Source organism: Bombus fervidus, chromosome 15, assembly GCF_041682495.2.
Source record: "Bombus fervidus isolate BK054 chromosome 15, iyBomFerv1, whole genome shotgun sequence".
NCBI classification, from domain to species: domain Eukaryota; kingdom Metazoa; phylum Arthropoda; class Insecta; order Hymenoptera; family Apidae; genus Bombus; species Bombus fervidus.
Window position 1 is genome coordinate 9429105 of NC_091531.1, and position 24534 is coordinate 9453638.

The following is a 24534-nucleotide window of genomic DNA, read 5'->3' on the forward strand; positions in this document are numbered from 1 at the left end:
CGGTATTCGATTACACGGCCACTCGTACCCGTTCGGACGTTATAATTTTAACGAATGTTAAATAGCCGATTTTCTCGCGCGCGCGCGCCGACGTCGACTAAATATTCATACGACATGTTCGCGGGCATTGGACACGAGAAAGATTTGTACAAACTACGTATTTTATGCGAACAAATCGTTTAGTCGTTGTTGTATGATTCCTTGTATATACATAGCGAAGAGTGTAAGCGAAACAACGTTAACAGATTTTGTACAAATTATTTTTTATTACTGCGAAGAGAGATAGTTATTAGTAGAGGAGTTTGCATAGTTAAAGCTAACGTAATTGCAAATAATTCTTCGATGTTGCGAAACAATCGATAGAAGATATTATATTCTACACGGTTTTCAAGTATACCTTAAAAACAGGCGTCTGATCAGTTATGGGGTATTCCATTTATACTTGTTACTGGAATAAATTCTCAAAACTAGTCATCTATCTAAAATATATTCTACAGGTTCCAAGTACGCCTTGAATACGTGTCTGACTAGTTATCGTATATACGAGTGCAAAAAGGGGTCCTGATTAACGTTAGAATAAATATAGTACCAAATCCTGATTATCTGTTATTTGAAAAACATTATCACTTAAAGCAATAAGAAATTTAAAATATACTCTACAGCGGCTGACTTTTAAATAAGTGTCCGACTATTTATAGCGTATTCCACTGTAGACGAAGCGTCTAAGCTTCTGATTGCATTGTAGTTTTAAAGCTACCTCGTCTAATTTCATATTTAATTCACTGATAATTAATTCATAGGCTGATATTGACAAAGCTGCATCTAACTTTGTCATGTACAAGTTAAACTAGTCAGTCCCGAAAAGTTAAAGTTAAATATTTGTTATTTATTCTAGTCTCTTAGGCACCAATCACGTATTCTGCTGCTAAAAATGATATATCGCTTCGGAGATTAGAATTAATCAACATTTCAACAAATCAATTAATAACGAAAGCTACCAGGTATTCGTTCAAGAAGATTACCGAGTCTCTGTCTATAAATTTTTATACAGAATGTTATTCGTAGTTAATCGTGTTAATTGGAAACCAAACGACGAGGATATTTAAAGATTCTAAGCAATAGACGCGTTTCATATTTCTTCTTATATTCTTACGATTCGAAACAAATAAAAATTCATCGCTGATTTCGTGTGTCACGAATGGTGAGTGTAACGCAAAAATTATTAATCAAAAATAATTAATCAATTTCCAATTTTCCATCTACGTTTTTGTAAAATTCAATCAATATTCCATTTAATCAAATCACAATATTCAGAGTACTTTTTATCACACGAGACCATTGTAAAAAGGAAAATGTTAAAAATAAAACGGCTCGTAACGAAATGATTTTTATTGCGTTCTAAAGAAGAAATAATATTAGAAAATTGGCTTTTTAAAAAATTCTGACAAGGTACCAAGTAATAAACAGAGTTCCGTAGTTCGTTTCACGTTAATTGAGAAACTTTAATTACGTAATGATATTTTTAGTCGTTTGTCATCGGAATTTCATAACGTTTGAACGCGTTCGAGTATTTTTAATGGAGCTTTCACCGACGCGAGGTATCTTCTTCGGAAACGAAGTTTCACACAATACGTCCAAATCATATAATTTTGTAGAGTAAAAAATTGAAATTGAAATTTTACATTTGGCATCGTCCTCTAACGATCGTATACCGTTCCACCTTATTAAAACTTTTTATCCCCCGGGCTGCTTTAAAATATCCCCAAGCGTGCACCGTGAAATATTCTTTGTGCTCGGGAATATGTAACCGAGGTTAACGGGAAAACAAATGCGAGAAACGAAAAAGGTATTCGGCAAACACGCGAAAATAATAACCATTTTTCACATCTATTTAAAATATTTCAAGAGAATATTCAGTAATAGTTAAATATTTCTTTTAACCTTACGTTTGTCGAATAATACGTATTATATAAATTTTCTATGAAAATGTTTCAAAATTTGTATCTTAAATATTTTATACGCGTAAGTTGTACGCGTACTAGTCCTATAGTATATTCTATATAATTTTACGAAGCATTTAGATAGAAATATAGTCAGCCACGAGTTAACGCATAATTCTTACATATAAAATATTCTTAAAATGTACCACCGTTTATTCAGCCTCGTGTTTATTAAGAGAAAATAAGTAAAATCGTAGAAACTACAGGTTTATATTTAACAGAATTTTCAAAGATTAAGGAGCACGCGATTTATACCAAAGAAATTAAAGTATAGAATTAATAATAACTTAAAGACTAAACTAAAACGACAACTACCACCAAGAAACGTACATCAGAAATATTTCTCGAATAATTATTCCATTTCCTATACCTTTCGAAAAATCCTGGAAGGATATCCTGACGAACGCGATACTTGGAACCGACATAGTAGGACGAAGTAATAAGAGTAAGACGAAAGCTCGTTACAAGAGGCGTGCAAGGACAAAATGGAACCAGTCGCGAAGGTCATGGCATAAACTAGCTCGTCTGACGGCGACTTTAAAATCAGTTGATACGAAACCACCTGGATAGGTGAAACGCCCATGGGACACCGTGGATCCTCGAACCACCACACTTCGTCCCACGTGACTCTATGCTTTTCCGTTCGGATACGAGAAGCCGCGCTGGAAAATGTTGGATATCGCCACGGGCGTTTTTGATCGTGTAGAAAATCAAGATCTCGCGAATCGACCGCCCAAGGGCTCCTCTCGATAATTTCACACTGAGAGGAAATGTGTTCTCGGGTCACGAGGATCTTGGACGGACACGTTGGTGAGGTTAGGTTAGGTTTAAAAGTGCAAGGTGAGTCGGATGATTCGACCTGATTGTAAGTTTCAAGTTTTGAACGAGGAAAAGGTTCTCACAGCGGTAAGGAAAGGTTTTCTGATTTTCAAAGGACAATCTCAAGGAATTTCTTTGAATATGGATTTTTATATTTTAATGGACGCGTCGCTTCGATCCGTTAAACAGCTCGGCAAAAATTATCGTTTTCGGATATATAATTATTCGCTGATTTTTTATTCTTCGATAACGGCAAAAGTTTCTCTGCGATTTATTTAAAGTAATAACACAAGGAGATAAATTGAAATGGAACCTTCGTTAATGTGGATTAATAGAGTTAATTAAATTTGTTCGATTTGCGTAACAGAATGTACTTATTAGAGTGAGCAATTTTTTAAAAGAGAGAGAACGTTCGGTTCTATGGTATATCGCGAGGAAAATTTATTTGCCATAAAAATTTGCTTTACTATTGCCGCGAAAACATATTTTACTACTCGACTGTTCCCCGCTATAAATCTCCCTAACGTTACAGTCGCGTTTTTTCTTTTTTTATTTTTGTCATAATTTCGAAGGAGCATTCTCCAGTCTGTACCCATCCAGCTTCATTATTTATCACGTTTACATCCTTACCAGTGATTCTCAATTCTATCGTAACCACGAATCCAACGAACTACCACGTTCTCTCTGATTCTAAAATTCTCTAAAATTCGACAGCATTGACTTTACAGGCATTTATGCGCGTGAACCTGTATCTTTGGATTTTTCCTTTAGAAATTTCCTACGAACGCACAAAAATTCCCAGTCCGCTTCCTGTCCTCTATCCTCAAACGTAAATTCACGGAGTATCAATAATTACGTACGTCACCTCATCAATTAAACCCGATTCATTAGGCTAAAGACAGCAGCCGGAAAGGGTTGGGAATCCTCTTAGAGCGGGGGAGGCTATCGGGCAAATTTCTTGGATCACGCAACGGAGGAGTATCTAAATTTCCAGACTCCCACCCCCTCTCCTTTCTTCACCCTCTCTTTCTGCCTCGCCTTAGAACTCACCCCCGGTGTCCGTGTAACTAACTTTCGTCTTTAAAGTCTGCGAGTGTGTACATTAAGGTCTTTGTACGTAAGACTCGTGGCTCTCTCCTCTTTGCCTCTGCCGTCCTCTCCTCTCCTCGTCACGATCTTAGCTCTTCTCGTGCATCTTGCATCAGTTCTCCTCTCGAAGAGGGAAGGTCGACCACCGCCGGTTGATACCGTGGTACTTCCTAATTAACTCTCTGGATTTCCCTGCACGCCTCCGTAGCACTGTCATTATCCTCGCGCCTAGCTGCCAACCGAGTGTTGCTTACACATCGACCGACCGTCTGATACTACGACTCTGAATGGATGTGAACCGTTGCTCGATCCGTTTCGTACAAATATCGTAAAAGATACGGGGCTTTGGCTTTTGGGTTAGGTTTCGTTTAAAAGGTTTTTGCTTAAGTTAAGTGTTTTGACGATGGATTCTATATACTGGAATATTTTATATACGGTATGATACAGTGGCAAGCAGAAGCAAGTTTAAAATTGAGACTCGTGTATATACGAGCGTAAGTAAAATTTGCGTCGAACATTTTTTCGAAACGCTCGTCTATATATCGTCGTTATATCGAATCACGTTAGACACTCGTTTCTTTCGTTCGTTATAATCCAGTTTCGTTAAATTACAGCGTCTTTTCCGTTTTACTTCTCAAAGTTTCTTCCGATCGACACTCTAACTCAACGTTTTGACGATGGTTCTGTATAGAATATTTTATACATTGTACGTATGATATCTCGATTCGACTGGGATTTACAACGTTCTTGGCAATCGAGCTTTTCGACGGCGGTTCGTATATTTTCGATCGTGTATTTACACCTCTGTAGATTTTTGTACGGGAATTTTCGATCGTTGCATAGAACGCGATTAAAAATTTCGATTTTCCGCTCGAAGCAAGTTTTTCCACGGACGAATATCATCTGTTACTTCCAAGCAAATATGGTTAACCTGTTGGCCGTTTTCAGCCTGTAAAATATTTAAAAAAGGGGAATCGCGCGGAGATTTCCCGGCGAACACGCGCCATTACACCGCGTTTTTAATTCTTCGGCAAACCTGCTTCGTTTAATCAACGATGATTCTTTTGAAAAAGTCGTTGTTCGGCGATAAGTGTGTGTCTTAAAGACCATTTCAGAAATACTTTATTCGATAATATTGCGGTCTAACGCGTATTAACATAAAACTATAACGAGCTTCGATTTATTTTTAATCCTTTCTTCCCTGTTTAATCTACTAAAATTCCAAAAATAATTATAGCCGCTGTTTAAATTGACTTCAAGATTAAACACGATGCTTACGATTACTTTCACGATTATTACACGGTAAACACAAAAGCTCACGCTCCAGGATCCCGTCCTTCCAAGCAAAACAATCTCAACTTAGCCCAATTTCGTCTGTCCTGAAAAACAACAGCCAGAAAAAGCTCATTACACCTGTCCTAAGATATTAAAAGCCCGATGTTGCGAACTCCTGTTCGAAAAACAAAGAAAAACACGCCCTATCCTCGTTCAAATCTCATTTAGCCGAAAAGACTGGTAGAACGGTGTCGCCATCGGAACTCTCCTTTCGGAGAGTTTTCCTTAATGGCGGCAAATTCATCAATGGCATGAAACTCGAGGACCGAACAACAGAAACAACACAAGTTTCTAGCTAGTATGCCTGACAATCAGTGGAAACGGGTCGAAGAAGCGCAATCCAGCTTAATTTGCAACGAAAACGAAACGTTTCCATGAAAACGAAAAGAGACAGAGTTCGGAGTTGGAGATTGAAAATCAGCAAAGTTGCTTTCATTAGCCTTTCCTGTCGGACTCCGCGGGGCTTTCGTCCAACAAAGTGCTCGAGTTTTAATCACACCTATGCCAGCGAAGAGGAAAAACCGAGTACACGATCGTTTACCAACCCGCATGTACACAGTTCGATCGAAGGACACGAGTTTATTATTCATGCATGAATCCGAGACTCGATTGCTACCCTAAAGGGCCGGTGCTTGTTGTCACTAACGCTGCCCTCTTTAGTCAAAATGTCCTATCTAGCGGAGTTCCGCGTGTCCTTCTCTTCTTCTAAGGCTGCAAAACGGATAATTATTCACAGTCTAGGATTACAAAAGACGAATATAGCAAGCCAGGTTTTTCACGTTTTCCAGGCAATCTTCTGTTACACGAGATGCGAGAGAATTTAATTTAGTACTTAAAAATTTGGAAAATAGTAATCGATTATCATTCTTTTTATTCCTCTTGCAATTAAATACAGTTCCACGCGTACACGTAATTGAATAAAGATCAACGAGTGTAGGAAATGTCTACTTTAGAATTAAACTAATCCTGATTTTTTATATCAATGTAACGATCCACTATCTGCTCGGAATAGAAATTGAATTTGAACGTGACAATTACGAGACAAAATCACGATCGCGTTCTCTAACCGACGATTCGTTCTTTCGAGAGTAAGATATTACCGGGAACTTCTTGCTCCGGCCAGTAGCGTTTTGTTTCACGGGAAAGGTGGTAGACCCCGTTTATGGCATTTAACACAGGGGGCTGGAATTCAACGTGACCCAGATCTGTCACCGAGCAGCTGTTCATGAAATACTAAGAGCTTGGTACGCTTGATTATTTACATATCATATACTGGAATGGCGGTCTGTTCTGTCGGCTAGTTTAATCAAATATTAAATTCGATCGTGCATCGTTGTTAAATCATGAAACTGAATGACTAGACAGAGTTCGGATTCATTCAGCTGGAAATCGTACTAAACCAAAAACCAGCGCCCAATGAAAAGTTATTCCACTTATGGCTGCTTCGCGATACACTTCTCAAATATTATTTTGTTTCATCCGTCAGCTGTGTGTAGATCGTCATGAATATGTAAATCAGAAAACGATACTATGATTAGGCCTGCGCTGATAGTGAACATAAGCCTTCGTGATTGTTCGATAACACGATGGACTTGGATTCTTTCTCTGGTACGTAACATCGTGTCGAATCGTACGAATGCATTTGTGACTGCTTATCGGCCGAGACGTGTATGCTGAAATTTTCTATCATTACGGGGCGTGTCTACGAGTGAAAATATACCCTTTGGCAAACGGAACGGACATTTGTCGGTTTTTACGCGGAAAATATTTCGTCGATAACTTGATAACACGGTATTCGTTCTCCCGTGATACCGTCGAAATGTACGATCATCGTACGATCAGGTTTGGAGAAATTTCAGAGTTACACGAAATTTCGTTTCTTTTTCAAAATTTGTATTTTATTTATCTTCGTATAATCATACGCACCGTATTGGTAAAGTTAGAAACTAAACGAAATAATATTCGAGATACACACGACATATCGTGAAGCAGCTATAGCTGGAATAATCTTTCACTCAATAATAGTTTGGTCTATCGTCTTTCGAAAGAAGCAGCTCACACAAAAATAGTCTAATATTTATTATCATGATCGCATAAAACATTAAAGGGCGAATAAATCGGCCAGTGCCTTGGTCGTTTCGACAAAAAAGAAAATCAGAAACTCTTGAGGTATATTAAAGTTTTACGAGAGCAGTTAAATTATGTGTGTCTACGGAGATTCTGAAAGCGTTCGGGGATCTTTAATTTCGAGTAAAAGGTGAAGCGACCTTTTCGTAATTTTCCGAGCACGTAAAAATATGAAACATGGAAACTGCACCTTCTTCGTTAAAATTTAATTCTTCCATTTTTCTTCTACCAAGATGTTACTTGTAGCAACCTATCGAACTCCACGAGATTTTGTCAAAGTTCAACGAATTTAAAATTTAGATAGTTTAATAAAAATTTATACGCGTTTCCTATTGCATTACGAACTTTGTCCTATCCCTTCTACTTCTCTGATACAAGTTGTATATTTTATTCGTCGATGGTTTTAGCGTTAAGATAAAACGTTATTTTTCACCAAATTTTAGGAGCTCTCGGGGCTCTCCAATTTCCATAACTGTCTACAATTCCAGCAAAAAGGCAAAGTATCAAATTAAAATCCCCTGAAACCTTGATACCATATACCTCTAACCGACGAGCACCGCCATCACGCCATCTACGCGCTTAAATTATTAAATTCCCCGAAAAGTCCGTGTCCATGAACACTATCAGGCGTGCCAACATTTTAGGAAACTGCCTAAAATTCTGCCAACGACGTCTCAAACATTCGTATAAAACGGAAAGATGATCCTAATCGAATTTTCAGGAACTTTTTAAGGCCGCGTTCGCGGCCGAAATAGAAATATGCGGGGAAACACGCGAAGAAAGGTTAATTCTGCATGAAGCGGTAACCTTGCGAGATAAAAGTGTACGTTCGACGGAATTCATGTTTGAAAAGGGATCGAGAAGGTTTAGGCGTGCAACATACGGGAATTCGGAAAGTTGTCGGCATGTCGCTTTAAAGGAACAATTTCGTAAATCAACCGACTCGTGAGAAGTTCGCACCCTTATCTATTCGACTGGTGGTCCACTTTCGACCCCGTGGAACCCCTTAACCGTCTCATCCACGGTCTCCGAACGACCATACGGCTCGAACATGCGAGGGTGAATTTTTTCCCGTCGCTACGTGCGACGAAAAATGAAACGTCGAGGCGCCTTCGAAGCTTGGAAATCGTCGACCAGGCGCGACAAACCTGGCACCGTCTCGATTACAGCTTATCGGTGCTCGAAGATGTCCATGCTAGTTTGCGTTTTCGACTAATCTTTTTGGTAGAATCTCACGACTGGGAAGTTTTTTTTTATAATCGCAGTTCTGTGAGAATCTCGAGAAATTGTTATACGAAATGGACTAGAGAGGTTTCGTTCGTAATTATTGAAACAAGAAGCTAATGGAATTTTGTCGTGTATATATCGCTCCATTTTGGAAAATTTCTCAGCGAAAATGGTACAGTATCTAAACGATCCCGGCAAAAGGATGACCCATAGAGTAACGACGCGATGATGGAAAAATACTGTGCTGGATTTGGAAGCTATATAAACGCGAAGACCGAGTTTCACAGTGGTTTAACGAGAATGAAATATGTTTCCATTTTTGAAGTAATTTTCAGAAGTTCGAGGGTAAATTAACGCGACAAGTTTCCAGGCTGAACTTTAGAAACACACAGCGTGACTTAAAATACGATACCATATTTCAAACTCAAAGATAATTCTAACAAACGCTAGATTTGTCATATAGTATAACTACTACTTCACTCCCCCCCCCCCTAGAAAACTACAGAAAAATTACATTACCTATACCTTATACTCTCATACGCTTAAAATTAAGAAATTTGACAAAAATTGTATACAGCAATAAATATATCAAAATATTGAACATGTTAAATGTTTCCAAAAGTCGTTTCCACGAATGGAATTTTCAGAATGGAATATTTCCAAGAATCGCTTGATTGTGAATTCAATCGTTCGCGAGAATCTAATTTTACAGGGAACACGCGATTCCAATTTTACAGTTAAAGAATGCCAGACATGAACTTCGATCTTAAGGCTCACAAATATGTCAACAGTGCATTCCCGGTCTAATTAAAATATGACCCAAAGCAAAAAGAGTCAGACAGTCTCGTTTTAATCGACCTGCCGTCATTTGTTGTCCCTCTATTTTCACAAGTGGGTTATCGCGAAAGGTCGTTGCACGTACACATGTATATGATGGGACGCTGCAATGGGCAAGTTGATGAATTAAACCGCAGGATCTTAATTAAGGAATGATATTCTCGAAACGAAGTCCTCGTTTGTGAATGACGCATAAACGTCGACGTTAACGTTCCTGGGACGGAAAATGCGTTGATTACTAGAAACGTCGCGTTTCTGTCAGACAATCAGCTATCGAGCGTCGTTCCTGTTTAGGATATCCTTTTTGAATAAATACACGGATTGGAGAATTATCGACTAAGAAGTTGATGGAAGCGAGATTTTATACAGACAATTCAGTTCAAAAATAAAAATAGACTCTATTTTATGCATCATTGAATGGATAATGTCAATCACCTAGTAACTAATCAGCGATAAAAATATGAAAAATTCGAAAAAAGATCGCACTTTCGCAGTCTAACTATTCTGATGTCTAGTTAACCACGTCCAACTGCACAAGTTATCCAGAATAATTCCACCAATCACCTCAAATAGTCAAAACTGAAAAAAATATGTTGTCAGGAATAGTACAGTCGATCCAATTATCTGTGTCACCCAAGATATCTGCAAAATTTGCAACTAATTCACGTTTCTATAATTGAACTACGCCAATCACCTTAAAACTATTCTCAATCATGAATCAATAATATATTTTATTTTGTTCGGTGGAAATTGGTATTTATTAATTTAAACGCTGAACAAACCTAACAGAAACGACATGAAAAGTTCGCAAAACTGAAACGAAGACTCAGCGTTCCCTTAACCAACAATTACCAACCGTATTGATGATCAGAGCGCCATCTCGGATACTCGACTCTAATATATTTCGTCGTTTACGAGAAGCGAATTAAAAGGGATTTCCCTCTACCTTTACAAAAAGATAACGCTTAAAAGCACTGTAGAGGAGGCGGAAACCGAGCAAAAACTGGATAATATTCTCTTGCATACTCGTTGAACGCATCGATTCGGTCTCGCGGGACCCAAAGCTTTGCTGATCAACTTTCACGTCCGCTCGTTTCGCGTGGAATTACCAAACGTAATATCGCCGGTGCCGTTTTATTCTTTGCGGCGTAATCAAGTCGCGAGCGTCGCTCAAAGGACGCGCAATAAAAGAAATCAAATATCAATACGGCGTGTCTCGAAAGAAATGAACAGTGAGAAAGCTGGAGACGCGCCGGTAACAGACCCGGAAATTGTACAGTAGCCACTGCAGTCACGTCCCTGAAATGTGCTCTTTGTTAACGGCTTCCTGCTCTTAATAAACTCGATATTAATCGTTGCCCTTTCTTCTTCTTTTTCGTTGTTCTTCTCTTCTCTTTTCTTTTCTTTTTTGTAGCTACTCGCTCTTTTCCGCCTCTTTTCCCCTCCTTATTAGCACGCTGGGCAAATACTTGAAACGTATCCGGCTCCTTTTCCTGGTTATTAAGCGGACGTTGGCTAGACCGGACGTGTTTGCTGCGAACTCTCATTATACCATTCCCGGGATACACGATTTCTCCATGGATTTTTGAGTAGTTTTATAGTCGTGGGTGGTCGAGAGATGATTCGTGTAAATTAAATTCATGGAAAAGTGGATCGAACGTTTTAGAAAACTTTAAACGAATAGCTTGTAGAAGCTCGATTTTAACTTGATTTATCGATAGTTTTTGTAATTCGAGTTAATCGAAAAGAGATGTTTGAAAATTCAATTGTTTTTTCAATGTCTGCTTATTTTTTCAATCGGGGTGGTTATTTCTTCGCAGATATTTTTTTCCGAATTATTTCCTGATCTCGTTGCAGGTTAAAATCGAAGTCTTGAATTTTAATGTTACGCTCTATATTACTTCTGATTCGTAAATTTATTATTTCAAAGCTAGAATTTAAAACATCTTTTCATAACTGCGTTAAGGCAGTGACGAACGATCGAGCGTGAGTGGAGTAACTCGTTAATGTTAATTAAGAAAATTGTGTATTTGAAAATTCTAAATTATAGATTTATGGATTCTTTGAGAGACGAAAATAAAAGTTCGGTCGCTGTAAGCGATAAAACGGATCGATGAGATCCGCGCACAAACAAATTGCGAAGGACATTGTCGAGCTTTCGATGAATTCGTGAAACATTAAAAATCGAGTGGTGTTTTCCGTCAAAACTTTTCAATATTCGTAAAATATTGCATCCTCGTCCATCTCGATACCCACTTCAACACTTTTCACTTCGTTTGAACGCGTGCCCGAATATTGTTCGAAATATCTAAAAATACGTCGATATCATCGATGATACTCGTTCTTTTTTCTCTTCTTTCGTTCGGATACGTAGTATTGCATTTCGAGTGGATCCAACTTTGAACCGAGATGATCTAAAATATCCCCAAAAATAAGTACGTATTTGACGAGAAATTTAATGTCAAGTACAACAAAAAAAAGGGAAAAAAAACTACTGGTTTATTCCTTGAAAAAAGGAATTGATATCGAAAAATTCGATACAAAGAGAGTCTGATACAATGCCTTTAATACCTCTGTGAAATATCTCAAATATACAAAAACTCAAGTATGTTTATTCGTGTCGTTCCATGAAAAAAAAAAATCCAACTTCCATTCCTACCGACCACTCTCAATCTGGAACCTTCAAGTGTGTAATAAATACATCGTCTAATCGTGTAATCGGAATATTAAATCTTCGTAAACATTCGTCACAGTCTAGGAACGCGACATACGACAGGATTTGATCGTCATAGGAATTTTTACCGTGCAAAAGGTTATGTCCCATTAAATATAAAACGGGTATAGCATGCCTGTGAAATCGATTTCCCTGGTGAAGAGGACTTGGTCGATTCAGAGATCATCGTATCGCGTCGAGCACGTCGGGGAAGCCCTCGATACGCCGCCACGGCACGCAACAGTCATAATAGGGAAGAACACAAAACACGTAAGCGTGTGAAAGTCCCTAGAAAAAGGATTTTCCGCTGCACGCTCCTCCGTATGTGAGAAATGCCTCGCAATTCGCGTCTCTACGGACGAGAACGCGGAGGGTCTATCGATATCTTTTCTCTCCTATTGAAAAATTTCTTCAAAGCAAATTCGATCTACCGTGAGATATTTTTTATTCAAATAAATCCTTCATATTTATTCGGAAATTCGATTTCTACGGACGTTATTCGTCGTTTATTATACTACAACTGATCCTACATAATTGTAATACTATTCGTAATATAATACTGTTATAATACATATATATATATAAAAGTGTACTTCGCTAAAAACAAAAAACCTTACAATATTTTGGCGAGTTTTTGGTGTATTGATAAACACTTTGCATATTTTGTTTATCAAGAGCTTAAATATTTGAAGCAACATAGGTTTCAATTTTTGAATCGGAGAGTTTTACAAAGAGCTTAATGCCCTGGAGATTTTTGAAATAAATATTTGAAATAATATAGAAGGTAGAAAATAGCTTCTGTCTGTTTAAAGTAATGCCAATTTAAATACTCGTTAATTTTGAAGCGACGTCGCGCGAATATTTGAAAATGGATGGAATCCACGTGGAAAAGGGTAGAGATTTCCCGCGCGATGGGCAATAAATAACAACTAATAGTCTTTCTATGGCGAGGTGAAAATTTCAACCGGGCGTGCCGGTATTCAAGCTTTATCGGCAGAATTTAAATTTCCAGCTTTTAAAGGCAGCTCACCGGATTTTAATTGGAGATATTTAAATTCCAGCTTGCAAGGATAAGTTAAAACTGCATGTGTAAGTAAAAATATTCTTTCATCTATATTCCGTGATCGAGAAGGATTCTTCGTTTAAATATTTAAAACCTGCGATACGGCACATATCGTTCGACAGAGTGAAAATCGAATCCCATCGATCCCGACCACGAGAGAATGAACCTATGTCTATCGATATGAAAATAATTCATTAAGAATATAAAGGTCATTGTAGAGACATCTTTTATCGACGTCTCTACTTCCTTCAACGTGTATATTCCAATTCAAACTGACACAAACTTGGCTACAAACTTGATTAAGTAATAATGTAATATTCTTTTTGAATAATTTAATTTTAGCGTGTACACAAGCTCCATTTAAGAACACTATAAAATAACAGTGTCGAGAATGTTCTAAAATACTTTCTCCGCTTAAAAAATCGATTAACGGCAATCGATAAGAATTATTTTTGTTACAACAAACTTAACAGACGTATACAAAATTTCACATAGAAAAAAATTCTCTTTGGTAGATATCTTTATATCAGAAATATACAAGCTCAAAATATAATTAGTAAAAGTGATATAATTTTCTGTCGAAACTTTCGATTAATAACGACCACGTCAGAGCCCGGAGACTCGCGTTTCTCGAGATCTATCTTAGGACCCAGGAATGATATTAATTATATAATTTCGAAACGTTCCTGATGTTGAAACTTGTTTGAAAGTTTCTGTCCTTCGTATCGAAGTATGATATCGCTTTGAATGGTACAATTCGACTCGATACAGAGTCTTCCATTATCTATTGCGGAGAGAGGTCAACATCGTCGGATCTTCCAAACGTGGTCAACGCTAATGAAGAGGACAGCGCGAACGATACTGATCGCATTCACCGAAATGTTTGTATTTCTCTGACTGACGCGGGTGGAAAAGCGAAAAGCGTGAACGAAAACGGTTATATGTCAACTTCTGACTGGAAACGTTCGATACAATACATGGCAGCTCCGTCAAGTTTTGAGGTTAGGTCGAACGAATACGTGTTTGAATTGAAACCTCGGGATTTCTGCTAGCCGACGCGAGGATTGTTTCATTAATTTCGATCGAATATCAAAAAGTTAATTACGATTAGTTTCGCTAAAGAATTAATTTTCAATTAAATAAATATTTTATGTTTTCCTTTTCTAATAAATGAGAAAATTAAGAAAAGAAGATTGAAGAAAATCGTTCTTTCTTCAACAAAGAAAAATTTAAACATATTTATTAGCGAATCCTAAGATTTGCAAATAACCAAGTATCATATCACGATAATATCGATCACCTTGATCGAACAAAATATCGCAGAAAAACCTGTACTCAAGCAAGCTACTCTTCTTGTAAAGAAGAAAAAGAACTTGTTCCAACATAAACAAGTGGAAAGCAAGAGACTAAGAACAGCAACTACTTAGAAATCACACAGACATGATCTCTGAAACGTCTCTCGATACTTTGCAAGGATCCTAGGGATCCCTAGACAAGTCGGAGCGAAACTGTAGGCATTGTGCATACATACAAATGACCCGCATAAAAATGTCATGCCGCTTCTCAGAGAAAACAGTCGAGTAGCTCTATTCCGCGGGTCTCGCTGACAAATACGTGCTCGCGAATAGGTCGCGTCATATTCAGGGAAAATAAAGCGTGGCCGGGACTCTCCGTTCGCGTATATCGCTTATTGGTATGCCACTGACACGCCAGTCCAATTTCGTTACCGACGTCTGCGAATCGCTGAATATCATCTGCTCCATTGAAATTCCGCTATAGCCGTGAGACGCGATATCGCATTTGTCTCCCTGACTGCGTTACCTAAACGATCGCGTTTTGCACCAGCGACCCTTATCCCGCCTACCAACGCGAACGTGAGCGCGTATCGATCACGTGCATCCACTGTTTTTCTATCTAGAAATCCATTCACGAAACCGATAATCGATCTCTTTCGATCATCACGAAGATTTAGGCAAACCTTCGAATTATTAATTCAGTTTCGTATATCGCTACAGCGCGTTTAAACCAAACGAGCAAATGATCTTCCGAACAAAATAATTTCATACTTTTACGTCTGCGCCGCTCATCCCTTCATACCCTTGCTTTCGCCATGAATTTTGCTTTGTCAAATAATGCTCTGTTAAATTTGCAACGTTGTAAGGAAAATAACCAAGCATCTAGTTATTTATGGGTTATTGTATACATTGTTACGTACTCTAGTTGATCTTGGTTGTATTTAGTTACACGCTCCGGTTGGTCTGGTTGCATCTCGTTATACGATCCCGTTGGTTCAGTTACATGCAGTTACATGGACCTACTTACTTGCAGAAACGAAGTTGATAATAGTGAATTCAATTGTCATTTAGCAAATTGAAGAAGAACGAATCTGGGCCACTGGGAAGATATCGTAAGGGACAAAAACTGATCCAAATTATGTATTATTTACTTTTCTAAGAGGAAGTTTAGATACGAATAGTCGGATTTTCGGGTTGCACAAGTGCTTGCAAAAGGTAATGAGGATTTTCTAAAGGATTAGTAAATTTTTGGGTTAGAGAAATTCTTTTATGAAGATTTTTCGGTCACAGAGCTTTTTGCGAGCGAGTACAGAAGATTTTAAATTACACATATTTTTATAAAAAATGGCAAACCTTTTAAAGTTAGTTTTATAAATGGTGGCAAAGTATTATCTCGCTACAAATAGTGGACGTAAAAGATAATTTTGAAAGAAAATTCAGGTAAATGGAAGATTTTAATTATCTCGAAAATTGACAGAATTTTTACAATAAATTGTTCGATTATTATTTACTCTATCTTTAATCTGCCAATTATTTGTATTTGAGAAATTTGTATTTAAGAAACGTAGGAATTTGTTGATTTTGAATTAAGATTGCAAGAATTCAGGATGAAGAATTACTTCCAGAGATTCTGTACATCCACGATTTTAATCTGTCAACCAATTAGCCGACATAGATTAAACCAATTAGATTCGTGCTTCGTAGCCTGCGACTGTAATTATTGCTATGAAGAATTGCAGAAATTTCAGTATGAAAAACTTTCGAAAATTTACATAAAGATTATCGTTTCTTTACCGTAACAACTTTAATGTTTCTTGAAGAGCGAAATATTTAATGTAATTTTTGAATTGTTATTTGAAAACGTTATATTTAAAAATATCCAACCTAAGTTTTAAATTATTCGTATCTTTATAAACAAAGATTTCTATATTATAAATTAATAGTCTTAAATCCTCAGAAGCGATAAATTAATTTTTAGGGCCAAAAATTGTACAATTTAATATGCACGCACATTATGGACGTTCGATTGCCATTATCCCCAATTAGGGACACGGCTAACCTTTATATTATCCGAAGAACATCGAAGCGATTATGCGTTGCGCTTTGTTTGTATCTGTTATAACATTCACGTTGTTCAAATAACACGTGTCGTGTAACACGCCACAGGATGCATAATAACTGCAAACAGCAATTATTCTGGGGAATTGGTCACATGTTTCTCGTGTGAATGATTGGATAGAATCTTCCACCAATAGTTCACGTTTTCACTGGAAACAATCTAATTCTAACTGATTCGATGTGTTATTGAGATACATGTTCAGATACGATCATCGATAGTTGGACAAATTTGTGTCATTTCGTATATTTTAAGTTGAATGCATCCACAAAATTCAACGGAACGAAACATTTGTTATACGATACAACGTAATGCCAAACCAAGCTCTACGTCGAATAAAAAGGATCCTTCTTTAAGAAATTACAAATCTTCCTGATCACCAGGCTGGACTTAAAATTTCCATACACTGTATCACACGCCTCTCCCCTCCCACGAAAAAGAAAATAGAATAAAATAAAATAAAGAAACGACAGCGTTAAGAAAAAGATGTAACGAAATTCTATTCTCCAAGGAATGCATAGTGAAAACTTCGTAAGCTTTTCAAAGTTAGAAAAATCCCTGAAATCTCTCGTACAATGGCAAATTCTCTTAATCATATACGAATGAACCTCCACGTACCGAATCGTGCCAGAACGAAAAAAGAAGAACATTAAGGACAAAAGAATTCTACAAAACCTATATATTAATGGCAACGCATTATGCAAACCCCACTGCAAACTCTCGTCTGCCCCTCCTCCTAAAAACCTCGGGTAGCGTCTTGGCAGAGGAAGCATTAGACCAGGTAATAGCCCTTACCATCGACAGCCCGTAGGCCGATCAACCTCCGTGTGTTTTCGTGCGCCGACAGCGAGCGGAATCATTGCGAATTCTCGTAATTCCCTCCCGTCCGTGAAAGGGTGGTTTCGCGGGTGTGTGGGGGTGTACGGGGACACGACCAGGGTGGTAGGCGCCTCTCTTTCCTACGGCACGCTCGAAGCACCCAGGGGCAATTGAAACTCACGGCCATTTACTGCATTTCAATAATGGTTTCCCATCCCTCCTCTTCGCGTTTCTCTCCCTCTGCACCCCCGTGGGCACCCAACGCCCGTGGCCGCGTACGTGCAACACAGTAGAACTCGGTTGCTGCTCCACACCCGCTCACAGTCGATTTACCGTGAGCTTTATGGAACACACCGGGGGCAGAAGTAACCAACGGCTAACTATCTCGTCTATGGACGACTGTATTATTCGATGCGGCCCCTAACATAGCCACGTGCCGACGTGAGCACCGTTTTATGCTTCCGGGAAAAGTCGTTCCGTGTGAATGGCTGTATTTGTGTTTGCGTGTGTTTGTCCTTGTATGAGGGACGTAGGCTGGTGGAAAAGATGGGAAATACGTACTGCGACTGCCTCGTCTTTGGTTTAGAGGAAATGTGAAAGCGTGGGCTTGGAAATATTTAAGAGTTGTTGAGTCATGTGCAGGGGAATTTGTCGTTTAGGATGATTTTCAAAATAACTTTGATCGTACTTGAAATTGGATGTATTGGATAATTTAACATTCCGACAATGAGTCGTTTAAACGGAAAAATAAGATTAATTCGTAGGCAAAGAATGAATCTTTTTCATTCTCTATTGGTATCACCACGTGTTTGCTAAACAGAACCGTACACAGATACGTAGATTCCCAGTAGAAGTGAAATATTCCACTGAACTCGTATAGATGGTAGCTCAAACTTAACTAAATCACTACTCGACCGAGTTATTTGATCCATGTGTGCAAACCGGTTGACTAAACTACTCCAACTAAGCTTTCGGTTGCGTCTAAACCGGATTAGCCTCCCGATGATCCTTCGGAATATTCGTTCTTACCGCATGCAATGTTTTCTATGCGAATTTAATTCTTCTTTGTTTTCTCGATTCAATATTTGGACGGTGTCATTTTTTCATAGAATAAAAATTGACAAAGAAAAAGAAAAGACAAAGTGTTGATATTGATATTAACAATAATAACGTGTTCCTAAAGGCAGTCGTTATAAATTTACATTATTTCGCGAAAATCTTCATTGATTACGTAAACACGATACAAACTCGAAACTTCGTTTAGTCATCTCTTAGAATCAAAAGCGTTTTAAGCAATCGTTAACGACATCCGAAACGAAGTTGAAAATTCAAGAAACGAAATAACTTCGTGCAATCTAAACTTTTAATCAACGTTACAGTTCAGGACACTGACAAGTTTCGTTGGATTACAAAGTAACCCGGTAAACAACTTCCATTTTGAACATTTTAAGCACACAGTTGTACATTTCATAATTGTGTATGAGATAGAAAGAGATAAAACACGAATTGGAGAAGAAAAGAGCAGAAAAAATTGACTTTAAAGCGTTAATAAAAATCTCTGTTTAATCCATCTTCTTTTTTTTTTTTTTTTTTTTTTATTCGTCTCAACCATAAAAGGGTTCGTCGAATCCATTTTCGTCGGATAAAGTCTATCATGTCGAGCAGAGATATCTGAAAAATGTTTTATATCCTTCAACGCACCGAATACATCGAACGCCCTACTATTTTCATGCTAAAATCCACGTTTCGATTTCGTTATATCGTTTCCGACTTATCGACATTCGTCTTCTGTTTTGCTCGTCGCAAACGCGGTTCACGTACTTTGGTTTTATAATGTTAAGATTTTAAGAAACCTTATCATGCATGTATAATTTAGTGGAGACGGAACAAATTTGGAATTTAGAAAATTCAGAAGTAAGATTAAAAACGCCAAACTTTGAAGATCCAACGCCTTTAAATTCAAAAATAAGATCAGTCGAAACTTGGGAAATTCAAAGCTGTAGAAATTAGAAATTCTGAAAATTCACAGCGTAGATGATCCAAAAACTTCAAATTTACTAATTCCAAGAACTTAATATAACTATTCTACCTTAAAAATCCCAAAATCCGGCGGGTTTCCAATTCTAACTTTCTACAGATCGCACGAAACTCTCCAAAAGATTCGACAATTCTTACGTTGAAAACACCCACTCAAATTCCCAAATGTCCATTAACGATCAAAAATACCTTGTTCCAATTACTTAGCTACATTGTCAAAAAAGAAAAAAACACATGCACCAATTTATCAACCGCTCCATCGATTAAAACCATCCGTGTTTCCATACTGCGCACTAGACGAAGGTCTAAATAATTGAGATGGATATTTTATCGTTGTCCTGTCAGGTTTCCATGAGCACGGGAACGCCGTGGTAGGTCGACGTAGCGAGCGAAACAGAACGGGAGATAGAGGGAGTATACGGATTCGGTGAAATTTGAAATCGAACAAAATCGCCCGAAGGTAACGGCGAAACAAATTTCACCCATTAGCAGCCGACGCGACGGAGGATACATGTCACGCCGCGGTTGTCATCAATACAAATATCTGCGCGAGATACCTGTCCATATTCTCGTGGTCCAGCCGTGGAATCGTGTGTACGGTTCCATACATGGAAAAACCTCACGAATTTGTTCGATGAAATTCGTACATGCTAACCGTATCCCAGTTATGAATACCGCGAACATGATCGCGTTAACCGAGTACGTCTAAAAACTGGTCGATTCACCGATCCCGATAGGGGAAGCTGTTCATTTGCGGCGATGTTTCCTAACCTCTCTAACATTCCGACTCTGCCTTATGAAAGATAATGACTCGCGGGCCTGTCTCTTATTTGGATAAAAAGATAGTTTGAATAAAGCGTTTTTTCAGCTTTGATGAGTTAAATAGCAAGACGAGTTAAAGCTATCTGGTTACTGCTTTAGAACTGCGTTGGAGAATAAATATGTTACTATACATTGGCTAAATTATTTTGCAACACGGTAACCGAAACCGCTATGTTCGGGTCATGAAAGAGCCTATAGTATCCTATTCTAGGATTAAGAATGAAAATCATGGAAGAAAGAACCTATGGAACAGTGCGTACCACTTGAGTAATTGTTAGGAATGCGTGGGAGGGAATAAAAATGGGGATCTCCCTCTGAAACAGCTGTTACCTGGAGAGCGGATTCCCAGGGCTCTCGTGTCTGCGCCGGACACAGAAGCGGAGGACACAGCGCGAGAGTGCTCCTGGATTTAAATACAATAACCCGGGGCTATTGTAAAAAATATACACGGCCACGTGCACGTGGCTGCACACCAATGGCCCAGCCTTATGCATGCGGCTCGATCGCTGGTATTTCCACTCGCCAAATAACAAGTATACACTCGGAACCCAATCAAGCGTGTTATCCCATATTCCACTGACCATCCATCCCATCGATCCTCGAGGATCCATCGCATCGATGATCCCACATGTGCGCGTCATCATGCATTTTCAGAAGTTAATCGATCGATTTTTCAAATAATTTTCTGTCTTTGTCCGAGTAACTGAATTGTTTCTCCATCTCTATAAAGTTTCCAGACATAGACACAGACATTTAATAACTTAGAATATATTTATTATAGAACTGAACTAAAATTCAATAGATAATTCATTCCTATAGTAACAATGTTAATTATGCATCTATCATATATGAGTATCATCTTCTCGTGACGAATTTTGGTAATTTGTATCGTTTCACAAAGATTTTTCCTTGAGAAGCGATACCAAGCCAGGATACTCGCAGTAATACATATTTTGCGAATAACCCCCAGGCCTCTTGGTTATTTAACTGGATTGAATTTTCGTTCAAATTTTTGAAGGTATTTTCTCAAAATTCTTTCTACGTTTTGGAGAATCACATGTTAAAGAAGAAGATATTTAATTGTATCGTGAACTTATTTTATTGAGTAAGATTAGTAACTCGCAGTTAATATAATTTACCATTTTTCTTTTTTTACTATATACTTTCAAACTTTATATGAATGTAGGGGGGAATTCATTTGTTATGCGATATTATCTACAAGTTTGATAAGGGTAGCTGTTTTTTGTTATAAGCTTGTGAATTTTAAATGTACACACATGAATAGAAGATGAGGTTAAATCATCATTAGCTACGTATGGTGGCGAATCAAGCCAACGATCGCTAAAGGAAAGGGGAGCGTGTGTACATACGTATCTCTACGCGAGTGCAAACGTGGCCGCGCATGTAATATGCGGTGTAATCGCATTCCTATGCATGTAACAAACCCTGTAGATACAGTGGATTGTCTAATGGACGACACATGTTAAATATTCCGCCGGTATCGATACCATAGGGAGATTACTCTGATCCACGTGTTTCGTGTCGCTATCATTCGACCGCATCCTTCGCGATTTTTCATAACATAATGGGGCATTAACGTATTGAACGGGTCGAGCACCAAATATTGGAGAGTCACTTTGTAGATTAAGCGATCCATCATGCGACCACTCCTGCTGTTGTTTTATGTACCATTCGTTCATTTTGTTTAGTTATTTTTCTTCTGTACTTGCGTGTGATAAAACTTAATCGAAACTTTTACACTCAAACTCTTCGATGTACGTTATGTTTGTTTTACGTTATCAAATTAATCTAATCTTAGATAACTTTTGAGTAAAGATTTCTCAAATAATAAATAAATAAATGTTCCAAGTAATGATTACCTTCTCTAATTCAACTATTATACAATTTTTAAGAATATTCCAAGAAAAATACTATTTATATTGGAATATCCTATTGGATTTCATTCGTTCAAATATTTCATAATATCTATCTGTAGCAATAGAATGACAAACTAAAAATATGATATAAATAAAAAATAAATCACAAAAAGTACGAGGATTTGAAGATAAAGCAAGGAAATCGCTATAATTGAAGGAACAACATCTTTGCGTTGCGTGTACACACTCACGGCTATTATTATCAGCGACAATGAGAAAGAATTTCTTTTTATATAGGAGTTCGCGAAAGGTACGAGTGATAAGAACCACAATAGTCGATGGGGCGTTTCTGTTTGGCCGGTGTATATTTTTCCAACGCGCATAGAAATATTCTACGAATACATATAAAACGCAATAGCAAGCTCGAGAACGTCGGTATCGATGATGCTTCGGGGCTGTTCGCGTTTGATTGAGCACGAAACAGTGTACTACCTAACTTGAAAAAGATCTCTGAAAAGGGAAAAAGATTTTCTCGCTTTACACGTCTTTACGTAATCCCTTCTTTGCATACGTTTCAGTGCTTTCACGCTCGATACGTTTGAACGTAGTTACGTATGCGACAAAAATTCTTTTGTCGAGGCCAGTTTGCAATTGTTCATTGCTGTCTGTTGAACGAGATCCCAGAAATATTTCGATAAAAAGGTAAGAAATAATAATAGAAAGTATCTAGAGTCATTTATTACGCAAAAGTTTATTATTTTACAAATACGTGGCTTAAGATAATTAGTCGTATAAAACATATTACATCAAGTTTGTTCCTATTGTCTCCTCCTCTTTGCTTTCATCTGTGTTCTACGACTTTTTCCTAATCTCTGTTTAGGTTTCCCCCCTGTACCTCCTTTATTCTTCAAATCTTTCCCTGGCTTCGAAGGCCTTCTATATTCTGAAACATCCGCAGAGCTTGCCCTCGTGTTCTTCTTACTGCCACGTTTCTTCCCACCAAAACCATATTTAGCATCCCTCATTTTTCGCTTTGCCGCTACCTTCTGATTCACTGTTCTACCTTGAGGTTTTACCTTTTTGTCATCTAAGAAATCTAAGTCTTTTCTCGCACCCTTGCGATATTTTTTAACCTCCTCTAATAATTTTCTCTTCTCTGCATGCCTTTTCAGAGTTGCTTCTATTTGCATTTGCTTTCCTACTTTCCTCTGTTGTCTCAGCTGTCTGACCTTCTCTGACCTTTGTGTTATTATTTGCTGTCTCATTAAGTTTTGTCTAACCTTTTGCATATGAGTATCTGATTTTGCCATTTCAGCAAAATAATCGTCGGGTCTGGTTGTTGGAATACCAAGCTTTTTCAATCGTACAATTGCATCCATAACAGCACCCTGTGCTTGTCTGTGAAACATTGTTTCCCTGCGAAAGTCGTTCAAAACAGGATCTTCGGCTGGTTCGTACTGTGGTAACTTCTTATTCCCTTGTAACTGTTTAGAACGCCTTACTTCTTGTTCCTGCATTTGTAATGCCAATTCTGGTGCTAAAGGTGCTGGCGCGTTAACCATGTCTAACCTTTCGATCCATGGCAAATCCAGTTTAAATTTCTCTAGCGTGTTTTTCATAATGTTCTACAAATAATGTCAATTATAAGGATGATCTTCTTGTCATTTTCTTAAAAGAATTAATCCATTAAGTTACATTTAAGAATTAATTATCTTTATACTTACAACACAGTTTTTGTGTTCTTTTTTTTGTTTTTCAATTACGAAATTCAAACCTGGTTTCAATAAACCCTTTGCATAAGCTTCTTGTAACTATACACGTGAAAAGAAAGAGGTTAGAAAAAGATTATGATAGATATTTTGATACGTAAGTGATATTTACTTCTTCATCTGATGAATTGTATTCCGAATCCGATTCAGAAGACGCTTGCGCTTCTTCGGTGTGCAATACAACCTTCTTCACTTTCATTTTTTATGTTAAATTTGATAAATACACAAATTTACAGTTTTGACACAATACACAGTGTACATCCACACGCCTTTAGCGCAATCTCTTGGAAATACAAGGTTATGTTTCAGGTATGATACTTAAACGATAAGCAAGCTTCTTAAACTGTTCTCAAATATAATTAAAATGAAATATTAAAAATTGTCCCCTTTACTCCTCCCAATAATTACTCTTATGTGCATATTAAAAATTGTAAACCTCCCCGTTTCTTTTTTGTGTCATAAAAAATTTTGATATCATGATATTATTTCAGTTTTACTATAAATAATTCTATTTAAATTTAAAATACAAATTGCCTATATAAAATTGTATCCTTAAAAAGTGCAGAAAGTTCAATATCCAATAAAAAGA

The 24534-nt window shown here is 37.7% G+C and overlaps 1 protein-coding gene across 1 annotated transcript; it reads right to left on the reverse strand.

Annotated features, from left to right (window-relative positions):
- Positions 1-22908: 22908 nt before the first annotated feature.
- Positions 22909-24232, reverse strand: LOC139995124 (probable rRNA-processing protein EBP2 homolog). Its single transcript, XM_072018314.1, has 3 exons — positions 24058-24232; positions 23901-23987; positions 22909-23801 (listed from the first exon to the last, which is right to left on the reverse strand). Exons 1-3 carry the CDS (start codon positions 24142-24144, stop codon positions 22995-22997), a joined length of 981 nt encoding a protein of 326 aa, XP_071874415.1. The 5' UTR covers positions 24145-24232; the 3' UTR covers positions 22909-22994.
- Between the last annotated feature and the right edge of the window lie 302 nt (positions 24233-24534).

Bases quoted from the DNA above. Each gene is read 5' to 3' on its own strand.
- LOC139995124 (XM_072018314.1), bottom strand. From the start codon at position 24,144: ATGAAAGTGAAGAAGGTTGTATTGCACACCGAAGAAGCGCAAGCGTCT. The intron at 23,988-24,057 runs GTAAATATCACT...TCACGTGTATAG, and splicing joins ACAATTCATCAGATGAAGAA to TTACAAGAAGCTTATGCAAA. The intron at 23,802-23,900 runs GTAAGTATAAAG...CATTATTTGTAG, and splicing joins AAGAACACAAAAACTGTGTT to AACATTATGAAAAACACGCT.